Consider the following 23,378-nt stretch of genomic DNA (forward strand, 5'->3'; position numbering starts at 1 on the left):
TTCAGTGCAATAGTGTAAATAGTAAATGTGGTTCCTTAATAAATAAACTATCCAAATTACTTGTGTAATCTGGCTATGCAATATTATATATATATATATATATATATATATATATATATATATATATATATATATATATATATATATATATAAATACACACAAAATATTTAAGTATTAATAATGTATTAATTATTTTTACATTTTATTTCAGGAATTTATAAATTTTATTTTATAATTTATATGAATCAATAATTCTTAAACATTTCATATTTTTGGGTTGTATATATTAAGTATGTATTGAGAATTTCTTTAAAAATAATTCTAAAATACTTTAATTTTGTTTAAATAATTCTGTGTTTGCTGTTATGTAAATAAAAATAGTATAGTATTAGTAACATATTAACTCAAATAATTTGAGTTAATATTGAAATAATAATAGAATAAATATATAAGCTTAAATTTGAACGTATTAGGCGGCACGGTGGCCGACTGTTAGAGCGTCAGCCTCACAGATCTGAGGACCCAGGTTCAATCCCCGGTCCCGCCTGTGTGGAGTTTGCATGTTCTCCCCGTGCCTGTGTGGGTTTTCTCCGGGCACTCCGGTTTCCTCCCACATCCCAAAAACATGCATTGATTGGTGTAACTGTAAGTGCGAATGGTTGTTTGTTTGTATGTGCCCTGCGATTGGCTGGCAACCAGTTCAGGGTGTACCCCGCCTCCTGCCCGATGACAGCTGGGATAGGCTCCAGCACGCCCGCGACCCTAGTGAGGAGAAGCGGCTCAGAAAATGGATGGATGGATGGATGAATGTATTAGAATCAATACATTGTTCATACTTTAATATCTTGTTTAAATAGTTCAGCATTTGTTGTTATCTAAACAAAAATATGATTGCATTATTAATACTTTAAACAACATATATGTATTCACAATATATTGATTAAAATTAATTATAAATTCGAAAAAAAATCATCAAATCAAATAAACTAATTATTACATCTAAATAGAATAAAGTATTTTAATGTAATAATGTAATTTTTGTAATAATATAAATACATAATCTAAAATTAGAAGTACTTGTCTTGGTCAAAGAAAGCAGTGTAAATAAGCGGGTTTAAATCATTTACTGTGTATCAAGTGAATACATTTGATGTCGTTGACGCATCTCACCACAGTATTTAGGTTTTCGTCCGTCACGGGCCTCAGGGTGTCCACCACCGAGATGTAACCAAGGCGACGGGCGATGGCTAGCGCCGTGTTCCCGTTCTGAGCGTAGAGCGAAAGAGAGAGGGAGACCCACAGGAAGTTAGCCACACAATGACTGACGCACACAGAAAAGAAATGAATTGACCAGTGGCCAAGCAGTTCGACCGACCGCTGTGAGTTCGTTGGCCGAGGCGCCGTGCTGGAGGAGGAGGTTGATGATGTGCGTGTGGCCCTGCTGAGCTGCCTGGTGCAGAGGTGTGTAACCATTCTGGACACAAGCGGATGGAAAACAAGAATAGTCAAACAAAACTACTATGTGATTTTTATTTTTGCTTTTCTACCTTGGTTTTGCCGTTGACTTTGGCGTGATTCTGCAGCAGGAAATTTGCCATCTTCGCGTTGCCATAGTGACAAGCCACATGCAGCGGCGTGTAGTCCATCTGTGAGAAAGTGAGAGACTATTTACTCGCCCTCTCACATCAGACGTCTCGGCGCGTCCGTTAAAAAGCGTTCAGTGGCAATCTGCGAGTCATTTTAGAAGGCCTGTTTTTAAAATGGAACAAAGACTCCTTTGCGTTGCGTGTGTAGGGTGCATCAGTGAGTGAAAAACCTCTTCACTGTCAACAATTGTCCTATCAGCACAAATGCACGCACCGTATCACACACACACACACCAGTATAACCTTCAGCTAGTGAGGTCTGTGTGAACGTGAGCTGCCTGCCAGATACTGTGTGCTCTACTGTATACCTGTGTGTACAAGGTTGTAGGCGTGTGTAAGGTGCATCACTGCATCTAGGGCACTTTGGTGTGGAGGTGTGTGGATGCGTGGGTGTAGGTGTCTGTGGTGAGTGAGTGTAGGTGTTTGTAAGTGTATGTCTAGAAGCATTTTTAGTTGCTTTTAGAAATGATTCATCAATTTAAAGTTCTGAAATGGCTTGGCCTCTTTGACAATTCAATGTTAATGCATTTTTTTTGTTTTGCTTTCCTGAAAAGGGATGGTTTGGGAGACGTGATGATGCTCCCAGACACCAACGATATGCTTGTAGTCTTAAACTGCAAGTTTACGTTCAAGCAACTACTGCGTGTGTGGTGACAGTGTCTGTACCTTTGTTTTCGTGTTGACATCAGCGCCGTGGTTGAGAAGGACTTCTGCAACATTGACTTTGTCCTCCTGAGCCGCGAGGTGGAGTGGCGTAAGTCCGCTCTGAGCGTGACCAAAGAAAGAAACACACACACAAAAAAACATTTAATAGTAAAATGAATAAACCGTGGAATCTTGCAAGGCATTATGGTAAAGGGCAGCAGAATTTCACAAAATGGAAGAATAATGATATAAAAATACAAATGTAAAAGTTAAGCTGTGATGAACACTCACACACGCTTAACACATTTTTAAACATCTCGTAAATGTATTTGAACACAAATAAAAGCGATTGCTAGCATATAATGTATAGAAAATTCTGGATGTAATATAGTGTTTGTGCACATGTATGTGACTCTAAGAGGCGGGGCCTGGTGGGGTGCCGTGGCGAATCTGCAGGTGTGCGTCTGTGTGTGATCTGTGGCCGACAGCAGCTTCTGCTTGAGTGTTTTCTGTGTGTTTTACTGTTCTCTCGGCATTCAATAAACGGCTGAAAACTGTATCGGTGACTGTGGCTCTCCTTTGACAGTACGTATACTGCGAAAACCCATTAAAAACAATCGCTTAAAAATACCTAGTATTGTGGCCCACGCGTGTACTTGAAGGCACTTCTTGATTTACATTACCTTGTTGCAAAAGTTAACGGCAGCGCTCTTGGCCAGCAGCAGCGACACCAGGTCCACACTGCCCTCCTGCGCCGCCAGGTGGATGGGGCTGATGCCCTGCCGCGTCACCGCGTTGGTGTCGGCGCCGTACTCCAGCAGCGTTGTGCCGATGTCCATTTGGTTCTTCTTGGCGGCGATGTGCAGCGGCGTGTAGCCATTCTGAGGAGCGAGAGAGAAATGAAGAGTTTGCACGATGAACTCTATTCTATGGGCAGACTTTATACTGACTGCATTTAAATGTTGTGATGTCCAGTAGTGTAAGTTGCATGCAGTGCAGTGCTACCATATGAGCTGAAATTGTTCTGTGAGCGAGCTCATAACTCATTTTACTCGCATATCCGTGATTTGAGTCATTTGAGTTATGAGTCTGGTCACGGAAGAAATTAAACTCCAAGTCAAAGTACCACTGTACTATGAATTTCCAAGCCCTTTACGGCACTTTGTCGTACTAATCATTTTTCAAGCATTTCTATCACCCATAGGAGCTGATTTTAACCTGATTTTATGCCAAAGCATTCATCCAATTACAGCGTTCCCTCGCTAAAGCGCGATTCACCAATTGCGGATTCAGTGCATTGCAGATTTATTTTCATATTCATATCGCGCATAATTTAACATATCGCAGGATTGTTAGTGTATGCTGTATTTTTTGGTGGTAAAAATAAACGCTTCCTAGCATAAAACGTTAAGACTAAAAAAAAAGAAAATTAATTAAAACATATTACAAGGAATAAAATGCACATAATGTGGAGTACCACAGTGCATTACTGTGTGTTTAAGAGTTTAAAAAGAATCTAGTTTTTAAGAATATAGAAAGTGGTTATAGGAGTGTGCGGAAGATTAATAAGAGTCTGGGGAGGTTCATACAGCTTCAAAATCTGTTAAAATAAAAAAATATATATGTGGATGCTACTTTGTGGATTTCACCTATTGCCCATAGCTGAGAGGTAAAACGACTTCACGACAGCATCACCAAAGAGCGCAAATGTGAGCAACTGTTAATTGGGAGTGGAAGAAATGGGAGGCTTTCTTTTATTTGGACACGCACCACGATGGTCCCGTCACAGTTGTGTGTCGTGTGTACCTTGGCGGCGGCGTGTGGGGAAGCTCCCTGATCCAGCAGCAGCAGGGCTACTCTCTGATTATCGTAGTGAGCGGCTACATGCAGCGGAGTTAGCCCGCTCTGAAACACCCCAGACGGACACGGACAAAACGCATGCAACACAACGAGCAGCAGGTTAGAAGTTCACTGACTGAATGGAGATGTGCACACACGCGACACTCAGATGAGCCAGACAGACAGCATGGTCAGTAAATGCCAAAGTTGAAAACCGCCAGAAGGACGTTTTGTGTAGGCGTGCGAGTGAGCGTGTGTGCGTGTCTGTAGTTTTGTAGGTACAGTGGAACCTCGTTTTAACGGACTAATAGGGGGGACTGGTTGTCGTTAAAGTTGATTGTCTGTTATACTGAAGCACTTTTTTTTTGTGGCCTGCAAACACCAGTACTGCACAAAATTAAAGTTATGAACTGTTTTTTTAATGGCCTGAAAACACCCATTATGTACAAATATATCACAAATAAATATAAAATATCTTTAAAATGTTTGAAAAGTTTTCAAGTTTATTCATACTTACCTCGCTGTTGCATGGGAGGGGTGATATTGTGTAATTTGGAGTTCCAACTGGAAACTATTTTCTATCAGTTCAAATCTGAAGTCCGTTAAATCGGGGTTTGTTAAATCAAGGTTCCACTGTACGTGTGTGTGTAAGATTCGAGGTTCAATTATAAGTGTTTGTAATTTTGTGTGTAGGTGTGTGTGTGTCCATGTTGAATGTGTGAGTGTGTTGTCCAAGAGTGTGTGTAAGCATGTAGGTGTTAATGTCTCGGTGTGTTGAGTTTGTGATGTATTCTGTATCTGTTTAGTGTGTTTGTGCGTATGTGTGTGTGTTTGTGTGCAAGTGGAGTTGTGTAAGTGTATACGTGCATCTAAAAGGTGTGTGTGTGTTCATGCAGGCAGAAAAAATAAGAACGCTCAGCAGAAAACTATGTTATAAAGAGGGATGGATGGGTATGTTCGAACTGTTGTTTGAAATGTAAAAAAACAATGTAAAAAAGCAAAAAAAATAAATAAATGAGGTTAAAAGACCTTAACCTGTATAAATAGGTTACTTATCATTTTCCCAGAACAATGACCCACTGTTCAATGAAGCGGTCCCACGTTTTTTTAACTACACCCACGCAGCATCCCACACAGTCAACAGTGAGCACAACGTAGTCACCATATGTGCATACTGAACCATACTGTAATGTATTAAACACTTAAATTACAGGAGTGGAAAAATATTATGTGGTGTTTTGTACTAGAGTTCAATGAGGGAGCATGAGCTTGTGAACCTAAAAAGTTGCTGAGTTATCCAAAAGGTCTAACAGAAGCATCATTTTCATACTTGACTGACACTACGAGCTGCTAAATGCTTGCAGATGGTAGTGCGCACATACCGCTAGCTAACAATGCATCAGAAGCTTGCCAGCATACATTCATACATCACATTGATATTATATATTATCAACATATTTGGTGTACCACAGAAAAAACGGTAACTGGAGGGTTAATTATAATGGAATTTGAGGTCAGTAGTTCATCCATTCTTTGTGTGGGAGCATCATTTACAGCCTGACACATTGCATCAATGTCAGAACACTCCCTTTTTAGACAGATATTCCTATAAAACCATATTTGGTTGCCACATAGTGGGAGTTCATATTGAAGCCCTGCACACTTGACTATAAGGAGGTAGGACAGTGTGATGATTTGTAATTAGCGGATAAAAATTTTATGGCAGTCATTTAAAAAATTATTACTAATAAAAATGCATTAACCCTCCTCTTACATTGCAGGTCAAATTGACTAGTAAAAATCAAACATTCTTTGGCTAAAACTTTGGCTGGCCTTTATTTGTTATTTTTATTATATAAATCCTTAGCTTAATAGCATAGTTGCCTAAGTCATCCTTGAGCGTTTTCCAAAAACAAGAAGAAAAAAACTACACCGGTATGATTTGTTAATAAGTTAAAAATGACTTGGACAATTATGCTATCAGGCTAACGATATATATAATTTTTGTATTGTCTTTTTTATGATTAACATGCAGCAGATCACATTGACTCATACAACAAACAAAACAACAGAGTTAAATATGTTTATCACCACCGCCAAGCAAACGCGGAAAGGCTAGAGGTATTGTCTTGTTGTTAGCTGGTTTGGCTGCACAATTATGCAAAACTTACATTTTCTGATTTCCACGAATGAGCAATCCAATTTTTAAGCTCTCCTTTTGCCGAACCAGGACTGAATTGTCATTCAATTGTAAAGATAATATTAAAAAAAAAAAGTCTTAATGAGTAGTGTTCCTTGTGGTATAAAATATCAGGAATGAAGTAGACGTCCTAAAGAGACCCTTCCTGGCATCTAACTCGTCTTTTTTAATGGACTCCTCACCTTGCCGGCAGCGTCAGGTGAAGCTCTCTTCTGCAGGAGAAGACTGGCCACCGCCATCTTGCCGTACTTTGCGGCCACGTGTAGCGGACTGAAGCCTTTCTGTTGGAACATACAACCCGATAAAAATAAGATTTAGCTTTAAGGGTGGAAAGGGAATATTTAGATGACAGTTTTTTGCGGGGGATAGGTTTCACCCTTGAAAATTTAGTTTTACCGCTTTCACATGCTTTAAACACATTTAAACTTATTAAAACACACATTTATAAAAACACATTTTTAAACCCATTTTAACAAACAAACTGCAAGCATAAAATGTATAGAAACTACTGTATGTATTATAGTGTCTGTACATGCATGTGCCTTCAAGAGGCGGGGCCTGGTGTGGTGTGTGACATCGGTGAGCCTACGTGAGTGTCTGGGCATGAGCTGTGGCCGACAGCAGCTTCTACGTGAGTGCGCTCCTTGTATTTATATGTTTTGCTGTTCTCTCGGCATTCAAACGGCAGAAAAGTGAATCACTGACTCTCCTTTCCCGCCTCTGAAGCCATTAAAGTACATATACTTAATATATACACATAAACCCGTTGAAAAAAAACATGATATAATGGGGACGCGAACAAGCACCTTATCGGCATAAAACTGTATTGGATTATTCTGAAAAGCTTCAAGTTCTGTATTTCCTCATGCAAACCAAATATATATATACAGTATATGTACATATATATGCTGGTTCCAATTTTTCCTGCACGCATGTGGGACTTCAGGAAGCTCAGAAGCACTTGACCTAATTTTTTTGAAGTCTTTACCTGTGCTGTAACTACGAATTTTACATTATATTCATCTGGATATGAACACTGTAGACAGCTTTGTAAATGCTCAGTCAATTGCTCCACGAACAATGTAAATGGGGCAGTTTGACGGTGACATAATTTCTCCGGGACAGCTAACTCGGGTGATGTCCCAATAGATGCCGTGTGTGTGTGTGTGTGTGTGTGCGCGCGGGCGTGTGTGTGTGTATTTGCATGGGTGCACACTAAGGGGTTCACCCTCCACTAATCTGTTCCAATGACAGAGGTCACCCTCACAAAGGCACCCCCCAAAGCAACATACCACACACATGCTTAAACCACTTCCATGACCAAAGTGCCCTTCACAGCTCGTTATGACCTCCCTCGATGCAGTTAGTCATTTGGGAAACTGTGACTACCCATCCTCGATTGTGTGGATGGAGAAACCCCGAAAGCGTGAAAATGATCTGCTTAAACTTCCATCCATCCATTTTCAACACCGCTTATCCTTGTTAGGTTCGCGGTGCACGGGAGCCTATACCAGCTGACTTCGGGCGAAAGACGGACTACACCCTGAACTGGTCGCCAGTCAGTCGCAGGGCACATAGAGACACAGACAACTATTCACACTCACATTCACACCGTCACTGAGTGGGAACTGAACCCACGCTGCCCGCACCAAAGTCAGGCCAGTGTACCACTACACCATCAGTGACTCTGCTTAAACTTCTACCACTTACTTTATTGGTAAGGTTTTGACTGTAGTATTTAAATATAAGAGTGGGTTAAAATTGAAAAAAGCTCACTTGTAACTCACAAAATTTTGCCCCTCAACACAAATGCGAATGCGTGGCTGCTGTCCGATAAATTTGTATCAGTTAAAAGCAAGAAAACCAGGCTACCTTAGTCGAGGAGGACAGTGAGGCTCCATTCTCCAGGAGCATGGTGGCGACATCCTGGTGACCTTCACGGGCTGCCAAGTGTAGGGGGGTGTAACCTGAGGTGGTGGCCGCGTTGGCCGAGGCGCCACACTGCAGCAGCTGTTGCACGATGTCCACCTTCCCCAGCCGACTGGAGATGTGCAACGCCGTCTGGTCGTCCTGAAAAGTAATATTTTAATGTTGTATTTTAACGCAGGGGTGTAAAACTGGTTTTCTACACAAACACTTCATAGTTATGATTGCGGTCAAATCACATGTGCGAGTCTAAAGTAACTCTGAAGTCTAAAATTGTGGTAAGCTTTTGCAAGCCAGATAAAATAACGTGAAGGCCCGCTGCGCTTAAATATTTTTACGAAAACCCGACGTTCTGCGTCGACTTTTTAATACCCACTTTAAATTCAGACTGGCGGTCAGAGTGCGCACCTTCGATTTGGTCTCCACTTTGGCTCCGTTTTTGAGCAGGTATCGAACCACGTCGGCCTGGCCCGCCCTGGCTGCCATGTGGAGGGCCGTCTCGCCTCTCTGCACGACACACACACACAGACAGTGAGATTTCCACAGAGAAAGTAACACCTTTCCCACATGTAACAACGCAGTAATGATTCTCTCACCACGTTGGTGGTGTTGGGTGAAGCTCCGTGATGTGTGAGCGCGTGGACGATGTTCTCGTGACCCATGAAGGCCGCAACATGGATTGGCGTCAGGCCAGACTGCGGAGAGACACTTTATTTAGCGGTTGCAGCAAAGTATGCAATACAGCGAACCCCACAATATCGCGGTTTATTTGTCAAGCTCCCGCTATGCTGCAGATTTTTAAGCAATCGTTTATGATGGGGTTTTACACTATACAGTTAACTCAGAGTTTAGAGTAACTTCTATGCTTATATATGTTAGCCCATCTCTGGCGTTTTGCATTTTATGTTGACATTCACCTAGCAGACTTTCGTAAAAAACAAAATGTATGGTTTGGTTGAACATGCTTGTGTTTAAATATACAATTTTTTATTCTCATTTGATGTATGCTCTGTTTGTATGGGTTGCTGCTCTGTGTGTTTCAAAGTAGCAGCTGTTTGAAGGTTTATAATTACCGTAATATCCATGCTAATTTTCTTCAGCCTTTCTATGACATTTCACATTATATGTTAGAATTATTGAAATATACAATGTTTCAACCCCTTTTGTTTTTATGTGTAAGTTTTACCTCTTATTTGGAGAACCATGCAAGTGAGAGAGCCTTATTTTAGTTTTCTTACAATGATGTTGAAATGTGTTTAAAGTGTTTTTTTAATAGGATTTCTCTACATTGAAGATTTTCACCCATCGCCGTTGGGTGTGGAACGTGTCCGCCACTACAACTTTGATGCAGAGTAGAATGTAATAAAGATGAGCAGGACCACCTCTGTTACAGCTTGGATGGACGCTCCATGCTTCAGCAGCAGCTCCATCACTTTCACTCTGTTCTTCTTGCAGGCAATGTGAAGCGGGGTGAAACCATTCTGCGGGGAAATGAAAAGTCGTAGCGGGTATGCAACGAGGGGACTTTCCCCAGTAGGAAAACATCTGTGACTGCTGACAAGAGTGGAAGCAAATGAGCTGCCAGGGAATGTAATGGTAATGAGGAATTTTCCCATCAGCTGCACCCTTCTGATTCATGTTTCAATTTGTTTTATTATTCACTTTATAGTATATGCTGGCTCATATAATTCCCTTTTTGGGCCATAACATTAGGTGGACCTGACCAGTCCAAAGTTGGTCCAGTGCAACAGCTGTATCAAGAATTCTGCCTTTACAAAATTAGATTCAAGTGTTTAGCATCATATGAACAGTTGGGAAAGAGTTTCCCCTGTACAATGAAATTCTTAATTTGCCATCCGTCCACATGGATGTCAACATAATTTAAAGTATAAACATAATAATACAAAGCAAAATGTGTCACTGTCACTGATCAGCATATTTACAAAGGCAAAATTGATATTTAATGCATTGTGTACATAATGTTTTGGTTAGTGAGAGAAATGTATTTGTATGTCCAGTAAGTCTATTTTCATGGTGTTTTCCTAATTTATTTAATGCATTTTATTATTTTGTTTTAGTTAATGCCTGTCTGTATACATGTATGAATTATTAACATGGAATGTGAGCTAATGTTAGTTAGTAAATTTGGTATCATTATTTTTTTAGTTCATCTTTGATCTACCTTTGTGTGTATTTTTTTCCCCCCTCCATACACAAGATAATATTAAAATCCATCTCAGAATTGAGCCTTGAACTTCCGAGTTCGCTTCGCCTCCTACCAGGGCCTTGGCGTTGGGGTTGGCCTTCTTGTCCACGATGAGTTTGGCCACCTTGTAGTGCCCGCAGTGGGCCGCCACGTGCAGCGCCGTCAGGTAGTCGTTGGTGACATCGTCCACCGGCACGTCGTGTTGCAGCAAGAGCTGGACGCAGTTCAGGTGGTCACCCTGAGTGGCCATGTGAAGCGGTGACAGGCCGTTCTGAAGCAGCGGGGTCGGGTGAGGGGAAATGGAGAGGACACAAGAGAGGGAGAGAAAGAGAGAGAGAGAGAACCACACAGACGGACACAAAGAAAGATGGACAGACAGATGGATAAAAACTCAGTTAAGTGGACATCAGGTGCTGCGGAGAAAAACTGTGAAGAAAGCTTGTTGGGAGACTGCGGAAGCATTGTTATAACAAGGCCATTACAACAATGTCTACGTGGTTACATTTGTGGTCCCGCCAGGTCAAAGCGGACGCGTTCTGTTCGGGTCACCACGGCAACGCCACGTCACCACGGCAACAACAAAAGCTCTGCTATGTGACTGGAAAAGTATGGTGAAGAGAGCTAATTCATTCAAACGTACTGACTGTTATTCAAAGCGTCAGTGACAGTGTGAAACGTCATATACAGTGTACCTTGACTTACAAGTTTATTTAGTTTCAAGACGACAATCGTAACTCAAATAACTTTCACCACTGAAATGAATGGAAATGCCGTTAATCTGTTCCAGCTCTGCTAAAACCACCCCAAATGTTTTTGGTTTATTTTTTTTCAAATAAGAAATGTAGCACTCTACAGCATTGTATTGTATAAAAACATGTAGTAATACCATAAAATAAACATAAATAGAATAAAATATAATGTAACGATATAACCTAACCTGCTTGACTATTTTTTTTTTTGCCTTTTTCGCCACACTCGCTCAGTTTGTTCCAGTTTGTTCCATTGAGTTAATGTGTGAAAACACGTTAACTCAATGGACATCGTTTGCTTTCTCTAAGCACTGAACTTCTTAGCACCCATGGTTACAAATTTGGAAAAATACCTGAAAATGCAAGCACAAAACATAACAGATAGCTGTACTTTCACTCAGGTAACTAATGTGAACTGATGGTGGTCATGTGTTGTGAAGTTCGCTGCCGCCATATAGCAGTGGAGTGTCTGAAGCTCACTCCCACATCAAATATTTGCTTTACAAAGCAACAAATTGACCGACAACTTGAAAGTTGAGGCACTCGTAAGTCAAGGTGCCACTGTATCCTGGTACCAGAAAGCTGAAAAGAAAACTCTGCTCTTAAGAATCTTTAGCGCCTCTCCGGAACCGACGCTCCCCAGTAGCTACCTTGGTCTTGGAGAGGATTGGAGCGCCTCGGTCCAGCAGGATTTCTACCACCTGTGCATGGCCACTCCTCGCCCCACAATGAAGTGGAGTCAGACCGTCCTGCAGGGAGAACAATGGCATTTTTAGTCATCCTGCCAGACATATACATATAAGTCTTTCTATAGGATTTTCTAACTAAAATAAAAGTTAAAAACACCAAGAGAATTTTGAAGGCACACCAAATTAATCATTCATGGCCATTGATGTCCTTAGATGTCAAATATGCATATGAAATTAAGTAAATTCAGCAAATTTCGAAATTAAGTACAGGTAGATTAGAATATATTGTAAAATGTCATTTATTTGAGTAGTTCAATTCAAAAAGTGAAACCCATATACCCATGTAGTGATGCCTTGTGATACACATTTAATTTGTTCCGTGACTAAGCCCGTAAATCAAAACACTCTTATCTCAAATCATCATTACTGATTGAAATTAATGGAAACGCCATCAATCTGTTCCAGCCTTCCTGCCAAAACATTTGTTTAATAACTAAAATAGCACTCTTCATAAAAAAAAAAAAACTATAGTAATAACAAAATTAAAATATAAAATGTAAATAATTAAACAGTTTGCGCATCATGAATAACAAATTGCGGCTAATTCTGGTGTACATGATTTGGGCACCAGGTGACATCATAGCACATTCATGCAGGCAAGCGAAAAGTTTCTTTCAACTACTGTGACACAGTAATCGGCAGTAACAGTCGTCATCTTTCGCAAATGATAAAGAATTTATACCTGTGAGTATTGTTAAAATTGTTGATCTTTGTGTGTCTCTGTCCTTTTTGTGTTCAAATATTTGTTCATTAAAGCGTTATAACACCGCTGTATAGATTCCATCCACTATGGCATTTTCCATCGTGTCTCATATCTCAAAAACAAACTGGGTCACTCGTGTCTTTAGGCGCCATTGTAATTAAATACAAAGAAAGTAATGTATGTTATACTGAAATCCTAATATTACCAATCCAATAATGATGGTTAGTAATGAACTATAATAAATCACTAGGGTAAAAAAAAAAATATTTTCATGCTATGCGTGCCTTTTGAAGGGTTATTTTATATTATTGGTTAAATGCATCCCCAGGTCTACTGCAACTATGTTGTGCACTAAAGTCCTCCAACAGGATTTGATTAAATGTCACTAGCCTCCCGTTATGAAAAGAATCATGTTGTCACCTTGGTCTTGGCGTCTATTTTGGAGCCTCGGTCCAGTAGCAGCTTGACCATGTTACTGTTGCCCCTTTTGGAGGCCACGTGGAGCGGCGTGATGTCATTCTGAACGAGGGAAAAAGAAACAATGGTAGATTACTAGAAGCAATGCTTCATCAGCGAGACACCAAAACAAACATCGTGTGGCGCTTAATTACTATGATAACATAGCGCGTGTGTGTCTATCACTATCTGCAGGCCTCCTACTTCCGCAGGCCAACATGTGATTAGTGCTAGAAAACGGCACAAACACTCCTCCAGACATTAGCTAATGTAATTACGGACCTTAGCTGACTATGGTTCGCTGATGTCACTTTAATGGCCACAAGCAAATACTATTGGAACAAAATGGTGTCTTGGCTTTTGATCGGAAGTCTTTATCGCCATTGTGAACAGAAGCATCTCAATAAATTAGAATATCGCAGAAAAGTTATTTTAGTAGTTCAATTCATATACAGAATCACAAAACACATGGGAAAACAGTTTTCAAAACACCAATTCCAACCTAATTTCAATATTCAAAATAATGTTTATTGTTTCTCATGTCGTATTCTTGTGGTCAGATGATAAATCTGGCTTTTTTTCATTAGCTGTTAAACTATAAACCTCAAAATTAGTTTTCAATATCAGGAAATATTTCACTGTGTAGTGAGTCTATACAGTATAACATAATTATAATAGTCAAAATTATTTTTAGATGCACCCGTATTTCATACACAGTACCAACATCATTATATGATTATATATCACTTTTAATGATATTGTACTTCCCACTTTGCACCTACTGAACAAATATCTCTCTAGCTAGCTAGCTACCTAGTTTGCTATCTATCTAGCTAGTTAATTAGCTACCTACCTAGCTAGCTAGCCAGCTTGTTAGCTACCAAGCTACCTCCCTCCCTACTGTTGTATCATGCTTAGAACCAAATTTATCTTTTTATTTTATTTTGAATGGGAACTTAAATTTAACTGAACATTTGTATTCCTTTAATTTTATTAGAGTGTATGATCCGTATGATCTTGTTTTCTGTGTTTATCATGAAAATTTGAAGGCGTAAACGACTTTATTTAGAGGCAATCGTGATATACTGTAGCATGGCATCCTGCTTGGTGGACATATGCAGTATGTAGTTCACCTCCCAGACAGCAGAGGTTGCACTAAACTCACCCTGGCCATGAAGTCCACGGCGGCCCCTCGGTTCAGAAGCAGCGTAGCCACATTAATGTTGCCATAGTGGGCTGCGATGTGAAGTGGGGTGAAGCCACTCTGATTGGGACACACACACACACACACACACATACAAGTGAAAACACATTGTATTACAAACCATGAAAACACGCACACAAAGCCGTGCCATCACACACGCCCACTCAATGACACACTTGACTTTTCTCACTCTAGTTTTAATTGAAGCATCGTTATTGATGGTATACTGACAACCAGATAATATATTTCAGTGTACCATTTGGGTATGATTTTGCTTTATACAGGCCTAAACACTATTAGAAGCACTGACCTACATTTACAACCTTACAGTCTAATCTCTTCATTTCCTAGCATTTTTCTCTCCTGGCTGCTCTGCTTCCAGTACGTGTACTGTATGTGGATGGTAGATTTATTTTTTTATTTTTTTGTACAATCAGATATCAGCCTCTGTGTGTTGCCATGTCAAGCTAATCTGCCCAGGATCAATGTGATTTAAACTATATGGGCAATGGGACCTTTTCATTCACCAATCAGATTTCAAATCCATTCTCACATGGCCGGAGCACTGGCCCTTGATGATGTCAGCATTTTTCTATCCAGTGATTGGTTAGTCATAGCAAAACTTGTTACAGCCACCCATTAATACATTTTATATGTATTTTATAATCAGCATCTCTGGTGAGTATTATGTGTATTATTTAGTGTAAATGTTTTATGTTTTCGTCATGTAATTAGATAAATGTTGATTCTGAACTGGTGCAGCTGACGTATGTGTTAAATTATGTTTTTGTATAGTATTGATATTTTCTATAATTGCAACGTGATAGTGGCGTATGAAGAGGTAAAGTAAGGCAGTTCAGTCCCCCACTGAAGGCCCAGGTACCAAATGCACAGCCCGCTACTGGCTTTATACATACCGAAATGCTATTAAAAAAATAAAACTACAACTACACTATAATAGACATCATATATGATGAATTGGACTAAATCAAATTTAGTTGTTTAGTTAAGAGTGCTAAAAATTACCCTGAAAATGAACACACCATCCTGCATAACAGTCATTTCCTGGCTTAGTGAGCGACAGCTGTCCAAATGACGAAATAGTTCCACATTAAGCTATGTAATCATTCCACATTACTGGTAAGCCTAGGGAAAGAAGGTGTTTGCTGACAGATATCTACCGTCCAAAACAACCAAGGCAAAGAAAAGCACTAACGGTACTATACAATCATTACAAACCATAACACATTCCTTTCTTTTCTTTTTTTTTCCTTTTGTGGTTTTGGTATTATCATAGCAGCAAAGCTACTCTGATAACCACGCAAAACGCTTTAGGCAACTAGAAAGTGCAAATTCCCTTGGAAATGGCGTGTGAACGCTGAGAGTCACCAAAGCCAAAAATGCCAAAGACAAATTCATTCACAGCATGTCAAAGGAATTGGCAGATCCCATGCGAACAAGCCTTCTTGTTAGAGTCCAATAATTAGGAACAGATCAGTGTGCGGGCTAAGGATTCTTTGGACTGAACACGCTGGACATTCTCTTGAAGAACAGCATTGCCATTAAGGGGGTAAAAGCAAGCTGAAGTATAGTAAACCAAATTAAAGCTGCCAGCAGCAATAAACGGCTCCTTGTACCCACTTTTTTTTCAAGGCTAATCCTTGAAATGACCATCAAACCTTGACACCATGAAATCTAAAATCTTGGCAATGTGTCTTAGATAATTGCTTCAGATGGGGGCCAATTCCCTTGTACGAGCGGATCTACAGTAAGTGCGAGCGCTGGAATTGGTCCCAAAATGGCCACTTAAAAAAAAAAGGTCAACTTCATGTTCAAATTCTGGCGTGGGTCGTTAAGACTTCTTCCTGTCATGATAGACATGTCCACCCAATTTCCCGTCAATCGATTAAACAGTAGTGTCAGGGGCTAATTTTTTTTTGAGGGGTCGTGTTTGCTCTCCTATGATATACAAACAATTTTCACCAAGATAAAGTAGTTTTCAGTCACGCTGAGGCCCACCCAAATGGCAATTAATCATCATAATAATAATAATAATAAACACGGCCATTCCAAGAAGGCCTTAAATAGCATTGGTGTAAACACGTTTCTCTCAGTTTTCACACACACCAAATAAAAAGGGTAAACCGGTAAACTATCAGGCTGGGCTCATTGTAGCATCATGGAGAATCAGTTGCCATGCGGGTTGAGGGCAAGCCACTGCTGATAACCCCTCGACATGCTCGACATACAGGTTATCATATTAATCAGTTTCATGGATCAGAGAATTATGCCATTTAAGTCGACTTTTAGACTCAAATCGTTTGCCAAAAATAACAGCCGAAGCTTACATTTTAGGCACCATGAAACCATTAAAATCAAGGAGCGCTTGGATACCCCAGAGTCCAGCCAAAAGGCAACGAAACATGCGCCATTAATCCGTTATAGTCTCTTTCCAAGACTATCTGCTACATGAGTGAAGCCATGGAAGAGGAATAGGATGATGTTAAATGGAAACAACAGGTAAGGGTGGGACAAAGGGGCTTCAAAACTGCAGTAAATCTAGGGAACTGTTTTGGGTGGGTTTCTTTTTTTCAGACTGTTTATGAGCTGAGATGGAGAGACTAAGTAATAGTTGAGGTGTACCTCTGTTGTTCTATTCATCATCTACAAAGTCAGCCAAGAGAGGAGAGAATGTATAATTAGTGAGGAAAACAACGGCCTCCATTGTGAGCGGAAGAGCTGAGGAGATAAAAATCCTCAAAAGCGGTCGCAAGAAATGAAAGAACACATAAACAGTCGCGCCCGAGCACGGCGGCCTCACCTTGGACTCCACGTCTGCGTTGTGGTCGTTCTGGAGGAGCAGGGCCGCGGCCTTGGTGTCGTCCTTGCGGGCGGCGATGTGCAGGGCAGGCAGACGCACTTTGCCCTTGGTGTCGTTCTCCAGAAGCAAGGAGACCACCTGGTCATGGCCCTGCTGGAGGGCCACCGCCAGAGGGGTGAAGCCATCCTGCAGATAGTGAGGAGAGGAGGGAGTCGGCGATGGATGGACAAAGATCTCAGTCACATTCCAGAAGAGGTCAACAGGCAGGCGATTCTCCTTGATAAAGCAGGTTGGTAAACTTCTCAAGATGATACAGAGAAAGAGCTGCATCCCTCTATTGGCAGTGTTGAAAGCTAAGCAGTTGCTAATGCTAACAGCTCGCTGCTCAATGTAATGTAAGAGTCATTTGCAATTTCGAGTACATATTTTATAATCATTATATAGCCCCAGATTGTTAACGTATAAAGTATCTAATTTATCATTGTGGAAAACACACCACATTCCAAATTATTTTGCAAATTATATTTTTCTCTGATTTCCATAAATAGTCGATGCAAATGACAGCCTAATTTTCAAGTCATCCATCGCTGGAGTAAAATTCTAATGTTTTTGAACAAATCTCCTATTGATAACAGTGCTTTTTTTTTTTTTTTCAAAAATGAAAAATTATTACGCACACCAGCATTTCTAAAAATGTTATTGGTTGTAAAAAAAAAAAAAAAAAAAAAAAAGCTGCATGAATAATACATTTTACAACATGTCAAACAAATGAAGAGGTTATTGCATTGTTTTACATTTCTAAGCCCTTCCGTGTAGGACACTAATGTACGTTACATAATAAGAATGTTTCATCCATGCACGTTTTACATAAGGTGCATAATTCAGCATAGTACTGTAGCCTACAACGTGTGTGTACGTATACATGTGATCCCATGTTAGTGGATGTGCCTGCATGACAAAGGGCACTCTGTGTTTCTGACTTATATGCATTACTTCAGATCCCTTGGTTATTCAATTAACCCTATCAGTCTACTGTGACTGGTAAGTGCGTATGCATTTGTTTGTATCTGCACGAGCTGAGCAACGTTGAATCAGAGCCGAGCGGTGCAAAGCTCATTGATCCACTCAATGTCACGCTACCTTCCAATCAATGAAACTGCGCCTACTGCATGAAGAGAATGTGAGACAGGGGGATGAGATGGAAGGATGAAGAGGAAGGGAAGTTGGAAATGATAAGGACAGAGTTGTATAGTATAGAGCAGGGGTATCCAAACTTCGACCCGGGGGCCATTGGTGGCCTCTTGTCCTATTTTTTTGTGGCCCGCGGCATATACTAAATAGACTCTTTGAAACGGTCCTTAACGTTAACAAAAAAGTGTGGGTGTGGAAAATTGTGTGTGTGTGTAGGGGTGGGGGGGGTCAAACCGCAGTAATATTAATGTTGATGCATGTTTGTGTTGAAATATCTCTTGCTTAAAGAGATATACCATATGCCATCCGTTAGCCCATTTATGGCGTTTTTCATCAAGTTAGCATTATGCAAGCGGAAGGCAAAGTTGTGTGGTTGTTTTAAACACACAACCTGTAATTTCCTTTGTTTTATGTTTCGTTTGAGAGTAAACTTCAACTGGGAGTAGCAATAAACAGCTTGAAGACGCTTTTTTGAAGAATTGCTTTCTGTCTGCCAAACTGCTGTTCGTTGAGAAGTCAGTTGAGTTCACTGCCACAATACAGTGCTCATATCACTAATTTTTGCTCACAAGTCAAAGCAAAACAAAAACAAAACAAACAAAAAACCAGCCGAACAACAGCTCATACTGTATCTTGAAAAAACTTGTTAGTCGGGTCAGTGTAGAGCTCTTCGAGAAAGACGCAAAGAAACTTCTTTCAATTACCAATATCTCTCTTCCTCAAATTACTGCTTTAAAAACGGTCATCTTATTACAGATTACACTTGTTTTGGTTCTGAAGTGCAGGGGTGGATCTATTCTAGTGGGATACAGAGCGGTGTGCCAACCCCAAATCCTAAAAAAAAATGACAAACTATTTGCCTTATCCCCTTTCACTGAAAGTTGTGATGTTCAGTTTATCAAAATAACTTTGATGAACACTTTACAATTTGCGTGATGGACTCATTCTAGCATGTTTAATAAGTTAAACCCTCGGAGGAAAAAGTTCGGACACTCCTGGCATAGAACAAGCACGAATGAGGGGGGAAGTGAGGTGGATTTATACAGGCGTATGCACAGTACCTCAGTGGCCATACTCTGGCTGGAGCTGTTCTCCAGAAGGAAGCGTACCACCTCCAGGTGATTCTCCTGGGCCGCCATATACAGAGGAGTGAAGCCATTCTACAGCACAAATAAAATGCATGCATAAAAATGAAAACCATTTTAGAATATGTTCCGTCTCCCATCAGAATCAAAGACTTTTAGAACAATCTCAGCAGTGTCAATTGCTTAGTGTGTACCCGCATTACGCTGAACCACACTACAGCTAGATGCATCAATTTTAAAGTTCTTAACTAAAATAAACCTTCAGTTTTTCACAGTTTTTCTATTAGACAAGGCTATGGCTATAGGTGGATTTGGGAATTCCGAATATATGGGGAAGACACTTCAACGTTAACTTCGTACTGAAATGTTCATTTTTTTGGATTCACATAGTGAACATCAGCACTGTTTTGTTGATGGCAGAAAAAAAAAATAGTAGCGTGAAGACCTCGATTTCACCTTGACGTGACAGAGCGTGCAGTAAAATGTGACGCCGGTGGCTCTGTAAAAGGTGGAAGCCTACTGGGCACAAAGCCAGACTGAGCGAGGAACTATCAGCTGAGTGATTCCCGGGACTTCATGATAAAATATCATCAAGTGAACGGACGGGAAGGCACGCTGGGGCTTTTTGCATCTACTTTTGCGTAGATGATTTGTGCATTGTGTGTTACTCACCTGAGATTGTGCGTTGACATTGGCTCCGTAAGTGACCAGCTCTTTGACGACTTCCGTTTGGCCGGCCAGCGAGGCTATGTGCAGGGCAGTGTTTCCTTTCTGGATTACACGGAACAGCCACAGGAATGCTGTTAAGCTCTCACACACCTGTTCTCTGCGTGTGTGTACAGCCAAGTCTGTTTATATCCATGCACCCCCCCCTCAAACCGATCACACTGAAGTTCCAAAGTGGCTCCAGCTTTCCCTGCTTGCACTGCCAACAATGTGTCACTTCCGATGCCACACGTCCCGTACATAAATGAGCTCTCTCCGAGCCTCGGCCATAAAAATATTCTCTGGAGGCTTTTATGAAACTGCGCCATAGCCCGTGATGGCAAAGACGACCCTGTGAGTTGCCCCTCTCGTGCTGCGCTGTTGCACGATGGTGACACATGTGCAATATTGTTTAGCAGGGAAATTAGATAATCATGACCGCAAAGGAATGTTTTGTTCAAAAAGTAACTTGCATATCTACTGTATAACCATCCATCCATTTTACGTATATACCATACCAATTGTTCTTTGCTGGGTCGTAGGATCTATCCTACCTGACTGGCAACCTACACATGTCACCAAAAGTTAGGGATCGTTGGCTTTCGGGTGAAAAATCAGGGTGCACCTAAAATGCACTATAACCTAGACAGGTGAACTTAATTTGACCTTCTCTAAATTTTTAAACGTGTTTGATCCATGAAAGATTTCCAAGGATGTTCACGCCTATGCCTTTCTGTGACTCTTCCGGTCTCTCTGTTTCTGTGTTACAACCTGCTGATGAAACTCTGGTGAGCGGCCCATTCCCTCCGAGAGCATTGTGTTGCGCACCTCACAATGGCGAGGTGCCATTTATTAAATGTTAGTTGTGGTCTCGGTCTCATGATGTCAAAATGTGAACAGCAGGATGAAGAGGACTGTATCATCGGGCAGGAGGCGGGGTACACCCTGAACTGGTTGCCAGCCAATCGCAGGGCACACACAAACAAACAACCATTCGCACTCACATTCACACCTACGGGCAATTTAGAGTCTCCAATTAATGCATGTTTTTGGGATGTGGGAGGAAACCGGAGTGCCCGGAGAAATCCCACGCAGGCACGGGGAGAACATGCAAACTCCACACAGGTGGGGCCGGGAATTGAACCCGGGTCCTCAGAACTGTGAGGCTGACGCTCTAACCAGTCGTCCACCGTGCCGCCCCTGTTCAATCATTGTTGATAATTATTTTAAGAAATTATTAACAATCTGTATCTTAACTCGGACAAATATTGTTAATTATTAATAATAACATATCATTAATGGTCATTTGAGCACATTTGTTATATCAGAAGTATGTATCAAATTGGGACCCTTTAGCATGAATCGGTACCTAAGAAGTAGCTCTCAATTTCAAAAAGGTTGGTGACCCCTGCACTAATTGAAAAGTGTAATTTGGGTGTTTGGTGATGAAGTGCTGCCTCCATGAGGGAAAATAGAATCTATGCTGTCACCAGTGTGCTTTGCAGTTCAGATACAACTTATTTCATGTATTTGTTTTTGTTAAAATATGCATCAGTCCCTATTTCTGCCCATAGACGGCAAGGTAACGAAATCCGTACTAGCCATTGGCCCGGCAGCATGGGCAGCGTGAGCGCTGGCTCACTTGCAAGGTGCGCTACTTTGTCATTTCTGGTACTCGGAGTATTGGAGTATTTTCACAAAGGCATGTCACAGTCAAGTTATTATAACACATTGGAACTGTTTGAAATTGGAAAAAAAAAACAGCAACAAAATACAGTACATCTCCTTTAAAATCAGCATTTGCCATTGAAGGTGACACAAATGTTGCGCTTGTACCATGAACCATGAACCACATTAGCAGGATATTTAAACAACTATCGCTTCCACCTCCTCCTCACCGTCTTAAGTAAAAAACTACGTGTGTAAAAGGCTTGAGCGCATACACAATAAATTCCCAAGACCTTCCACTAATCCCTCAGACCGCTCGGGGTCACAATTGTGAGGCTTTAATTGGGGAGACTCTCTCATTCTTCTCGAATATTTCATCACATTATGTGTTTGTCAGCAGCGGGTTTGTAGCCTGTGGCGGATGGGCGGGGCGACGGAAACGTCTGCCAGACATTAGTGGGGCTAATATTTCTTCCCCCCAGAAGTGTTTATTAGCATCAGATGAAAGCGGCTTGAAAAGCGCAGACTCCTCCTATAATGCATACTATTATGATTTATTGTTCAGATCGTTCCCAAAGAAAAGCGTGCACTGTGGCCTTGTTTGTTCTTAAAGCATATTTTAATACCATTACTCCAGCAGCGGTGGGGCTGTTAAATGACTTAGAATCCAAAATAAATTGCCTTTATGCCCACCAATCAAGTAGGCAGAGGCTCCACTCATACAGTAGCTTTGCACTGTTAATCACTGCAGCCCATCAGCAAAACAATATGTGATCCAAATGTTGCTTTCTAAATCATGGGAGCTGCATTGGGTGAATGGGGAAGTGTGGCTTACCTTGGTAGCTGCATCCACAGCGGCGCTGAGTTTCAGCAGCTCAGCCACAACCTCCACGTGCCCCTCTTTGGAGGCTAGATGGAGAGCGTTCAAGCCATTCTGAGAAAGGAAACAAGGAGATGATATGACATATAATATTGACTGTAGGGTAGGGGTTGAACCCTACTCATTTAAAGCTTAAAGTCGACTAATTGCTAATCATATGTTTTTGGCATCTCGTTTTCCAATCGACTAATTTACACAGGACTTACGACTTGACCGTCTGCTGCCGCCACTGGACTATAATGCGCTATGACGCAACTAAATGTCTGGCCAGCAACGAGGGCAGCGGCGCAAAGTAGATAAAGCTCCATCTTTGTCACCAAAATGTTATGTGCAAAAATGCTTGGGCAACAACTGTGTGATAATAAGAACTTTATTCAGATCACAACACGCAGCAGCCAAGATCAGGACACTTCGTAACACTTGTCACAGTACGGCATACAGCTGTAGTAAGCTAAAAGTGTGTGGAAATATTTTAGCAAAAATGAAAGCAGTAGCATGGTCACTTGCAAAATATGAAAGTCCATGCTCAAATACAACAAAAGCACACGTAAATATAGAAACAGAGAAACACAAAATTTTTGGGAGCCCGGCTCCGATGTCCAGTCTTAAAACACGTATGGAACACATTCCATTATGGAATTATGGAACACAAGGTGAGGAGAAAACTCTCTCTAATTACAACAAATTCAGTACATTCAGCAAAA

The 23,378-nt window shown here is 40.9% G+C and overlaps 1 protein-coding gene across 35 annotated transcripts in view; it reads right to left on the reverse strand.

The window, feature by feature from the left end:
* LOC133485932 (ankyrin-3-like) overlaps nucleotides 1–23,378 on the reverse strand; it is a 124,813-nt gene that overhangs the window by 43,584 nt on the left and 57,851 nt on the right. For 19 of the 35 annotated variants that reach the window (XM_061790342.1, XM_061790343.1, XM_061790365.1 and 16 more), the window contains 20 exons: nucleotides 22,630–22,728; nucleotides 20,094–20,192; nucleotides 19,398–19,496; nucleotides 17,146–17,421; nucleotides 16,968–16,988; nucleotides 14,286–14,384; nucleotides 13,085–13,183; nucleotides 11,863–11,961; nucleotides 10,537–10,734; nucleotides 9,640–9,738; nucleotides 8,854–8,952; nucleotides 8,666–8,764; nucleotides 8,204–8,401; nucleotides 6,514–6,612; nucleotides 4,099–4,197; nucleotides 2,976–3,173; nucleotides 2,314–2,412; nucleotides 1,549–1,647; nucleotides 1,377–1,475; nucleotides 1,172–1,267 (listed from right to left, as the gene is read on the reverse strand). In XM_061790342.1, coding sequence (XP_061646326.1) covers nucleotides 1,172–1,267; nucleotides 1,377–1,475; nucleotides 1,549–1,647; nucleotides 2,314–2,412; nucleotides 2,976–3,173; nucleotides 4,099–4,197; nucleotides 6,514–6,612; nucleotides 8,204–8,401; nucleotides 8,666–8,764; nucleotides 8,854–8,952; nucleotides 9,640–9,738; nucleotides 10,537–10,734; nucleotides 11,863–11,961; nucleotides 13,085–13,183; nucleotides 14,286–14,384; nucleotides 16,968–16,988; nucleotides 17,146–17,421; nucleotides 19,398–19,496; nucleotides 20,094–20,192; nucleotides 22,630–22,728 — 2,373 coding nt within the window. The remainder of the gene's footprint in view (nucleotides 1–1,171; nucleotides 1,268–1,376; nucleotides 1,476–1,548; nucleotides 1,648–2,313; nucleotides 2,413–2,975; nucleotides 3,174–4,098; nucleotides 4,198–6,513; nucleotides 6,613–8,203; nucleotides 8,402–8,665; nucleotides 8,765–8,853; nucleotides 8,953–9,639; nucleotides 9,739–10,536; nucleotides 10,735–11,862; nucleotides 11,962–13,084; nucleotides 13,184–14,285; nucleotides 14,385–16,967; nucleotides 16,989–17,145; nucleotides 17,422–19,397; nucleotides 19,497–20,093; nucleotides 20,193–22,629; nucleotides 22,729–23,378) is intronic. The other 16 variants (XM_061790358.1, XM_061790356.1, XM_061790353.1 and 13 more) reach the window with 6 other exon arrangements.

The sequence above is a fragment of the Phyllopteryx taeniolatus genome, chromosome 11 (assembly GCF_024500385.1).
Source record: "Phyllopteryx taeniolatus isolate TA_2022b chromosome 11, UOR_Ptae_1.2, whole genome shotgun sequence".
NCBI lineage: Eukaryota > Metazoa > Chordata > Actinopteri > Syngnathiformes > Syngnathidae > Phyllopteryx > Phyllopteryx taeniolatus.